This window comes from Cebus imitator, unplaced genomic scaffold (genome assembly GCF_001604975.1).
Source record: "Cebus imitator isolate Cc_AM_T3 unplaced genomic scaffold, Cebus_imitator-1.0 Scaffold77, whole genome shotgun sequence".
Classification (NCBI taxonomy): Eukaryota; Metazoa; Chordata; class Mammalia; order Primates; family Cebidae; genus Cebus; species Cebus imitator.
This window is the reverse complement of record NW_016107392.1, coordinates 7,073,555-7,082,692: the sequence shown is the minus strand read 5'-3', so window position 1 is coordinate 7,082,692 and position 9,138 is coordinate 7,073,555. Positions and strand designations below refer to the sequence as shown.

Sequence of the window (9,138 nt, the reverse complement as noted above, 5' to 3'; positions counted from 1 at the left end):
CGCCCACCTCGGCCTCCCAAAGTGCTGGGATTATAGGCGTGAGTGACCGTACCTGGCCTGGGGGCCCCATTTTTTTTAAAGGATTAATTACTCTCTCTTTAGATTTAAAATGAGATGCAAACCTCTCACAGAACAAATCACTGGGCAGACAATTAGTTCTTATGGAATTAAATCTCTTTAAAAATACATTTCAATTTGACCTCAGATGTTTAAGAGGAGTGGTATGCCATACCAAGTATGACCTTCTTATACTCTCTGCCTAAAAATTTCTTTAAATTTACAGATGTCCTTTGTATTTGGAAATCCTGATTCCATAATCCTCAACTTTTGGGGTTTCTCTTCAGTTCAGCTTTGCGCTTATTCAGTGGCTACTCTGCACATGTCCTGTACATGGGATTGTCACCAGGACCTAGACTGCAAATGCATGTGAGGTCTCAGCAATGTACAGAAGAGCGAACACCACAAACTGTTGCCATCACTAAACCTCATCATTTGGCCCTTACAAAGTTCAGTGATGTTAAAGAGCATTGGTCTGAATATTTTATCAACCTTAAAATGAGTCAGACCCTAAAGGGTGAATCTAATGATACTAATCTGGTAATTTTTAAACATAGAGGCTTATAGTAGCTGAATAGTTAATCTTTCAGCTTGCATCTGTTTCCTGAAACCCAGATGACCATATTTATATCATAATCTAGTTCTTTCATATTCCTAAAATTACAAGAATAGAGATTATCCATGAGTACATGTTAATGCCATGGAGTATACTGGGGACTAGGGCAGGTAAAATGCAGCCTTTCTGCCTTAAATAGAAAATACTTTAGCATACGATTTTAATGTCAGATCTCTAAATTACCATCAGATAGTCTGACTTGATTTTCCTATAGGCTATTCAGTTAGTTTTGCTTACATTTACACTTAATGAAAAATTTTTAGTTTTCTTTTCTTTAACTTGCTACTTTTCCAGGAGGTAGGAAAAGTAATTGGAATTGCTCTTATGAAACACTTTGGATGGAAAGCAGATTTGAGGAATCCAAAATTAGAGGTAATGAGTATTTGTTTTGTTTTATATACATGTAACCTAATTCTTTAAGGACAGTGCCCTGTATTCTTATCCTACTTTTCCATTTTATTTTACAGTTGTAAAAAGTATATCTACAGGGGTCCAGCAGTCCATTTTTTAAACGGTAGAATAGTACAGATAGTTTTGCTAGTAGTTTTCAGTGGAGTTGTCTGGTTACAGTTGAAGAAAAAAACATTTATTTATTATGAGGTGACAGCAATGTTCTCTATAGTCTCTGTAATATACACAATCTACGATTTTAAAAATTTTAGCTAATATTAAAAAAATGTATAACAATAACAAAAGTTCTGCACAAAATTCAATAGTATGTTAATAGTAGCTTTGTTAGGGTTAGGGGATTATGTTTTTCTTTTTATTTTTCAAAATTAATGTAATAACGTTACACTATTTTTAATTGGAACAAACAAGTATTTGTGTGGGGAAACAAAAATATTCTTTGCTATTTTTTGAAAGCCATCTTAAAGAGTTGACATATAACCAATCATTTTCATGATTCATACATTCATAAATTTATTTATTACTTGTTATGTAGGTTTAAATGGAGTAGTAACTGGACAAATAAATCAGAACATTATGTGTTGTTTCATTGTTAAATTTGCTTTTGTCTGACATTTTTCACTTAAAAAAAAAAACAGGTATTTATTTTTTATTGTTTGTCATACTAAATATTTTAACCCCAAGAATGTTTTGACATGCGAGTATCTTTCTCTTATCTGCACCTTTCCAATTCTTTTTTTTTTTTGGAGACGGAGTTTCGCTCTTGTTACCCAGGCTGGAGTGCAATGGCGCGATCTCGGCTCACCGCAACCTCCGCCTCCTGGGTTCAGGCAATTCTCCTGCCTCAGCCTCCCGAGTAGCTGGGATTACAGGCACGCGCCACCATGCCCAGCTAATTTTTTGTAGTTTTAGTAGAGACGGGGTTTCACCATGTTGACCAGGATGGTCTCGATCTCTTGACCTCGTGATCCACCCGCCTCGGCCTCCCAAAGAGCTGGGATTACAAGCATGAGCCACCGTGCCCGGCCACCTTTCCAATTCTTAATCATCTCCTCTCTGGCTTTCTCTTCCCCATTTCCCCAAGTCAATCTCGTTGTCTCAATTATTTTTCTCATAGATTATCTCATAAATACAGCAAATTCAATTCCTATCAGCCATTTAATGCAATTAATAATAGCTTTTATGGATAGAAATAACATAAAACAAGATTAGCAACACAAAAATCACATGCAGTAAAATTTGTGACTATAAAATTGACAGAAGAATCAAATCTCAACAAATTTTCTTCTGTAAAATTGACAGGAAAACATTTTTTAGTGGGAAAAACTATTCTTAATAACATTTGATATGTAAATGTGTCATATATTTAGAACAAATTATCAATGGAATTCTAATAAATAATTTTGCTAAAATGCATTATATATAAAATTGGGAGGTTTAGTTGTGATGTATCAGTTAATCAAGTAATTAAATTGACCAAATGGAATTACTCCAATTAAGTCTTTTCTTGAAGAAATTGATCAATATTGAGATAATTCTGATTAAGTTGCTAATATTTAAAGTTATCTTGCTTGGGGTGAGAGTATCAGGAACCAAATGTTCTTGAGGTCCAAAACAGCATTTAAAATATTCTGTAAACTTTATCAGACTATGAAACTGTGAAAGAGTCTAGCTTTTAAAATTTATGTGGGCTACTAATTATAACTTGGGGCATTTAAATATTCTTCATGACCTAATAGAAGAAAGAAAATGAAGAGAGACAGAAACTTACTTGTAGAGAAAAGACACCCTTACTGCCATACATTTGGCCTAAACAAAGTTTTCTGTTACCCTGAAAGTATTTGCAGCCTCCGATAGCCCTGTGTGGCCTCTCATCCTATTTGAGGTTAGAATTAGGGTGGATTTAGGAAATCTTCTGTAACACAGAATACTGAAAAGTCTGGTCCGGTTATAATTCCGAGAACCTCCGGTAAGAAAAATTGATTCTGAGTTATTTATAACATGATTCTCCTGTATAACAAATTGACCTCAGAATTTTTCTATGAAATGTACTTAAAATTTAGTTTACTTCTGCTTAAGAAAAAAAGATTATAGAACATTTTTCTAAATATGATGAAGGCGGCCTTGGAGTTTCTTTTTAAAACATAGGTCATATAAATTTAAAATGGAAATTTCAAATTGTCAGTACTTTGGTAATAACGTTTCTTGTTCCATTCTAACTTCTGTGTTTGTTCTTTCAGATCTTTATACATCTAAATGACATTTATTCTGTGGTGGGGATTCCTGTGTTCAGGTAGATATTCTAAGCTTCAGGTTTGTCACATAGGACAGATTGTTAAATTATTTACATTTTTTATTTATAGCATGAATGAAGCATTGATATAACAGAGAAGCTTAAAGGCAAAGCATTTTAATTCTTTGCTTAAGACAATAAAGTATTTTCCTGGAACTTGGTGGATGTGATTTGAACTGACCACCAGTTAAAGCTGTGAAATATTTGATCACAGTAATCTACTGATTACATGATTAATACTGAAAATTATATCTAGTTCTATTGTTAAATGATTTTCACAGCCCTGTATCTATACCTAAAAAGTTTTTAGGCTGCCCTACTCCAGTGGCTTTAATTTGAACAATTTTGCCTATCTGGCTTTTAAAATTCTATGACAATTTTAAAGACAGAAAGGGTGGAGAAAACTAAAAGATGGACATTTTTCTGCAATTATAATAAGTATAATTTTTGGCGGTCTTCAAGACAAAAGTAGGAAGCACTAGCAAAACAAGCAAAATATGAAATATATGTATTTTTAAATTTATAGAGTAATTTTTTTATACTTTGACCTCCCAAAAATGAGCCTAATTACTTAAAAAATTTACTTAGGAGAGCATCTCACCCCTAGAAGTACTGAGTGAATGTATTTAGATTCTTAACACCAAATAAAATAACTCATTTTTCAATTTTTATATATAAAAATGCTAAATTTTGTCCTCTTGATTTAACTAATATAACCGTATATTAATGTTTTTAAAAGGTATTTGATGATTTAAAATTATTTTAATGCTTACGAGAAACATTCAAGATGTTATGCTGTGGCATTTCAAATAATAATTGATAATGTACCTTAAAGTTTACAAATAAAAGATATGTATCTGAAAATTAAGATATCTTAATTTTGTACGTATCTTAATTAAGATACATATCTTAAGATACAATCTGAGCATTGATTGGAAACGAGGTTCCAGTAGATGCTCTGAGTTTAGTCAGCCTGACTATCGCAGTGTAGGAAGGAAGCCACCTCAGTGATGAATGGTGGCTAAAAGAACAATTTGCTTGGACATGAGAAGTGAGAGTGGCTATCAGAAACTGCAACCTGGTGACCCTAACAACAGAAGAAAGTCAGAAATGATGAAACAAAGTAGAGAGCAGCCATGAAGGTAGAGAATCACATAAAAATTTGTCTCTAAGTTCTGAAAGACATTGTTCATATTTGAGCTGTCCTTTCTTTAAAGGAAAAAAACCATTTGGATATCAATAGCCCCATGAAGCATTAAGTGCACATAGCTGATGCCACACTGTACACATCACCTAGTACAGTATGGCATAGCAGATAAGAACTATGGACTTAAATTCTGTCTTCTCCACAAATGATTGTAACTCTGCAAGTTTGGGCAAATTATCATATTTCTCTGCTACAAAATCAGGAATATAATAGTACCTACTTTATAGCCTTGTCCTTGGGATTAAATGAGATAACCTGTGTGAAAATCTTTGCTACTATTTCTAGGATACAGTAAGTGTTGAATACATTTCAACTGTTTTATTTTTGAAACAGTTCAGCAACTATGAGGAGGGGAGAAGCATTTGCTGGAGTAAGATTAATTCAATTAATTTTGGTCAAAGCATCAATTGTACACTTACTGTATGCCAAGTGTTGTGCTAGACACCCAAAGTTCAAAGACGAATAAGATGAGTGTTAATTTCAAGGAATTCAATCCAGTGGTAGCACAGATATGTGACTTGACTAGAGTTAGGAAAGAGAACCTAACTCTGAGGATCTGTAAGCAAAAAGATAAAGGAGTGTTCCTAAGAGGAAACTTGACAGCAATAAGAAAGGGTATGTCACAAGGGGGCAAAAGAAGGAAAGGATATTATAGACAAGGGATCTCTGTGCAAAGGCAGAAGGTACAAGGAAGCTTGATTTACATGGAGGATGGCAGGTAGTTTCAGTGTAGATGGGACAGAGAAATGCATAGGGAGAGTGGTAGAAAATTAGAAGTAAGCCATGAAATGCCTTATAAGTATGTTAAACAGCTTGGATTTTATCTTAGAAGCAATAAGAATTTGAAGCAGAAGAGTGATGTGATCAGATTTGTGATTTTTAAAAAATTACCAAGAAAATTATATTTGTTAATGAAAGAGAAATAAAAAGAGAGAAGGAGAAGATTTAAGCTCTTGGAGTTAAGAAAATGGCCCTGAATTCAAAAAAATAGTTAAGGAGTCTAGAATAATTTCAGATTTCTGATTTGAACAATTAGTAAATACTGGTATTAGTCACTTGAGATATAAAATGTAGGGAAAGAAAACAGTGTATTCAGTGAAAATGTAGATATTTGAAGATATTCAAGTAGATATTTGAAGTTACAGATCTAGAGTTCAGGTGACAAGTCTAGACTGAAGATGTAGATTATGGTACCCAATTTGTGGATAGTAAGTGACACAAAAAAATGAAGCAGTGTATGAAATCCTGGAGAGTGTATTCAGTTTATACCTGTTGACTTTGCACTACTTATCTTCCACATAATAGTTAAAGATCTGGGTTCAGGTAACGAGTCTAGACTAGAGGTATAGATTAGGATGTCTTTGTCTTGGTGATACAAGGTATATAAGAGAATGAAAAAGAAATGCATATATGTGGAGAAGATGATCAAAAACCACATTTATTTTTGAACCGTGTACATTAGCTAGATTCAATGAAAGTAGAGCATTATTTTTGTTTTGAAGGAATTTACTTCTGAACATGCCTTCTTCTGAATAATTTTATTATACTGATATAATGGGGCCCTTTTGTTGAAGTAATGAGATCAGTGTGCCCAGGTTTAAGCAGAACATGAACATTCACTTTTGTCAAATATTAAATAGAGAATTATGTCCCATAAAAACTTCTATTAGCAAAAATATATACATGGTTGTCAAAACTTTGAAAGGTTCCATATAAATTCCTAATGCTTAGAAGAGCATTTTTTCATGTATATGGACAAAGCTGGTTTTTCATACAGCATCTCCCTTTTTGGTATCTAGAATGCAAACTAATGTGTTTTATAGCAAGATAATTGCTAAACTTACCCTGTAGAATCAAAATTTATTGACCAAAATATTTTATAGCCTTTCCACCGGCTAGTTTACATCCCTGATTCCAAATATATGTATACAGTACTGTTTACAATGTGAATTGTTATTTCTTGAAAAAACCTTATTAAAAAGCCAAACTCCCATGAGTTTGCCAAGTAGAACTTCCTCGTTATAATAATAAGTATACAATTACACTGTTTATTTTAAAGGAATATGTCATTTAGTTCTAAGATTTTAAGAGGCTTGCAATAAATACAACAACAGGATAAACTTAAAATCAAAAAAAGATGAGAAACAAAATAATGAAAGAAATAAGTGTTTAATATTAAAATACCTAGAATTCTGTTGAACGTCTTTAAGGAGGGTTTGAAGAACATCATGACTTTATGTAATGTTCATAGAAGACCCCTCTTGGTTCTGGAACAAGCCTGACCCAAAACAAACCAGCACAAATTCTTGACATCACATTTTCATATCTTACCAACAAATTGTAAAAGTGAACTAGAAAAGCTTGGAAAGTTGAAATTTCCAAGGAGATTTATCTTGTTCATTGCATTGGAAGGATAGAAATAATATATGACATTTTGAAATTTTCTATCAAATCTGGAAATATTGATGTGATAGTGGCATTGATGAGGTGGAGGATAAAGTGTGAAGTGATGCGTGTTGGAGACCAGTGAACTCATTTGGAGATGTCTCCTTTAGCCCATCATTCAGTAAATTATTTTAGACAATGCAATGTCATGCTTCGTTTCATCTTTTGGGAAAGATGCAAATAACCAAAAAGCAAACCTTCAAAAGGGACTTTTTATAGCAAACAGATTTTAAGGGTTAGCATCCATTCAGTTCTACTTCCTATACTACATTCATATCACAAAATAGTACATTCCCCTTCATGACTTCAGACAGCAAAAAAAAGGTCTACTCTGTATGGGAAGACAGGGAAGTATAAGAAAGATTTTCCTCATGTATAATTACATTTTTATACATTAAATATGTGAGAGTTTAAATTTCAGTTGTTTAAAAATTTACCTTTCTGAAATTCTACCCTCGCTTGGATAGACAAGCTGCCCATTAAAGAAGGTATTTTTGTAATAAGACAAAAACATTCTCTAACTTAGGGAATACTCTCATGTACATTGGATGAGTATGTTTAAATGATTCTCAAACTTGGACAGGTAAACCATTTTTATATCTTGTTGTTTAATGTGTAATAATCTATGATCAGATTCTTTTCTTTGTAGGGTTCCTCTAGCCAGCAGAGCTTACATCAAGACAGCTGGACTGCGATCTACCATAGCGTGGGCAATGGCATCTCTCGCTGACATTAAGGTAAGAAAAATGTTTTTATCTCTGTAAATGGCAAGGTTCTTTTCATAATTAACTTACACAGTCTCTTATTGATGGACATTTGTGTTACTTGCTTTTTCTTAACACTTATTCTTTCATTTCCTTTCTTTTCTTTTGCCATTATACCTACAAACTGCTGCAGTAATGCTTTTACATATTGTTGAACTTCTGAGAGTATTTTGGCTCTGAAAAAGCTGGGCCTGTGTCACAGTTAGGAAATGTGGCCTGTAAAGCCTCTGATTCTTAAATTTTAAGTTTTTCTGGGTGACCAAGACCTTGGTCAATTTTTGTAAGTGTTCTATGGACAGAAGATGATTTTATCTTTTAGTGAAGAAATGTTCTCCATTATTTTTACTCACTGTGTGTTTCTCTGCTCCATTCTGAAAGAATTTTTTGAAATCTCATTACATTATTGTATGTGTTGCTTAAAGTTTTTGCATTTTTGTGAGTTGTTGAATTATTCAGCTGCCATGTGGCTTGGTATATACATGTTCATGACTGTCAACACATCATTGTGAATTGTGCCTTTTTGTTACTTAAATCCTCTCTATCTTGATTAAGTTTAAATTTAAGTCTCACTGTCTTACTAATATTTTCACTCCTTTTTGTTTACATCAGCCTAATATTTCTTTGCCATTGCTTTTTTTTCCAACTTTAAATATTTTCTTACAAACACCCAGCTATTTTTACCCGCCTCTGATGGTCTCTCTTTCAGTGAGAGAATTCAGTAAACGTTATGACAGATAGACTTGAATATATTCTTCCTACTTTTACTCTGTTCATAACTGCTCACAGTTTACTTCTCTTACTATCACTAGTTGGATCTAGTTACTTGCTAATCATTACATTGTTCTCCCTGAGGTTAGAGATTTTGCTTCATTGTTCTATTCCATTAAAATCCTTTGTTGCAGCTCTATTAACAAACATATATAACTCTATTCTTAATTTAAAACAGAAAATCAACTATTTCCTCTGCCAAGACACACTGTTTTTACCAAGGCACTCTAACGTTCCCCAACTTCCCCTTCTTTCCTGTCATAAGATGAGAGCTTTAGAGTAGTTTTCTTCCTCTTCTCCCTACAGTGATACCTTTGAACATTTTTACCTTTCTCTCCCAAGCCCCAACTACTAGATAAGCTAAATTATTTATGATGTACCAGAACGTCCCTTGAGCATGTTCTTGTGTTTTGAAAGTTGTTAGCACTTACATTACACAGCCTATTCTTAATCATTAGATAGAATTGCATGTAACACACACACATTTTTGTATACACACACGTAGACATATTGTAATGTGTGTTGCTCTTTTCCATGTCTGTTCTTCTCTTTGTCTTTCCCTGTTTGAGGCCTCTGCTCT

At 33.4% G+C, this 9,138-nt stretch overlaps 1 protein-coding gene across 8 annotated transcripts in view; it reads left to right on the top strand.

The window, feature by feature from the left end:
• THUMPD2 (THUMP domain containing 2) overlaps positions 1-9,138 on the top strand; it is a 44,156-nt gene that overhangs the window by 9,771 nt on the left and 25,247 nt on the right. For 7 of the 8 annotated variants that reach the window (XR_001826472.2, XM_017532592.2, XM_017532596.2 and 4 more), the window contains 3 exons: positions 968-1,045; positions 3,322-3,374; positions 7,676-7,763. Coding sequence is in view for 7 of the 8 variants with exons in the window: in XM_017532592.2 (XP_017388081.1) it covers positions 968-1,045; positions 3,322-3,374; positions 7,676-7,763 (219 nt within the window). In the remaining variant the exon portion in view is untranslated. Of the gene's footprint in view, positions 1-16; positions 575-967; positions 1,046-3,321; positions 3,375-7,675; positions 7,764-9,138 lie in introns of those variants that run through there. The other variant, XM_017532597.2, reaches the window with a different exon arrangement.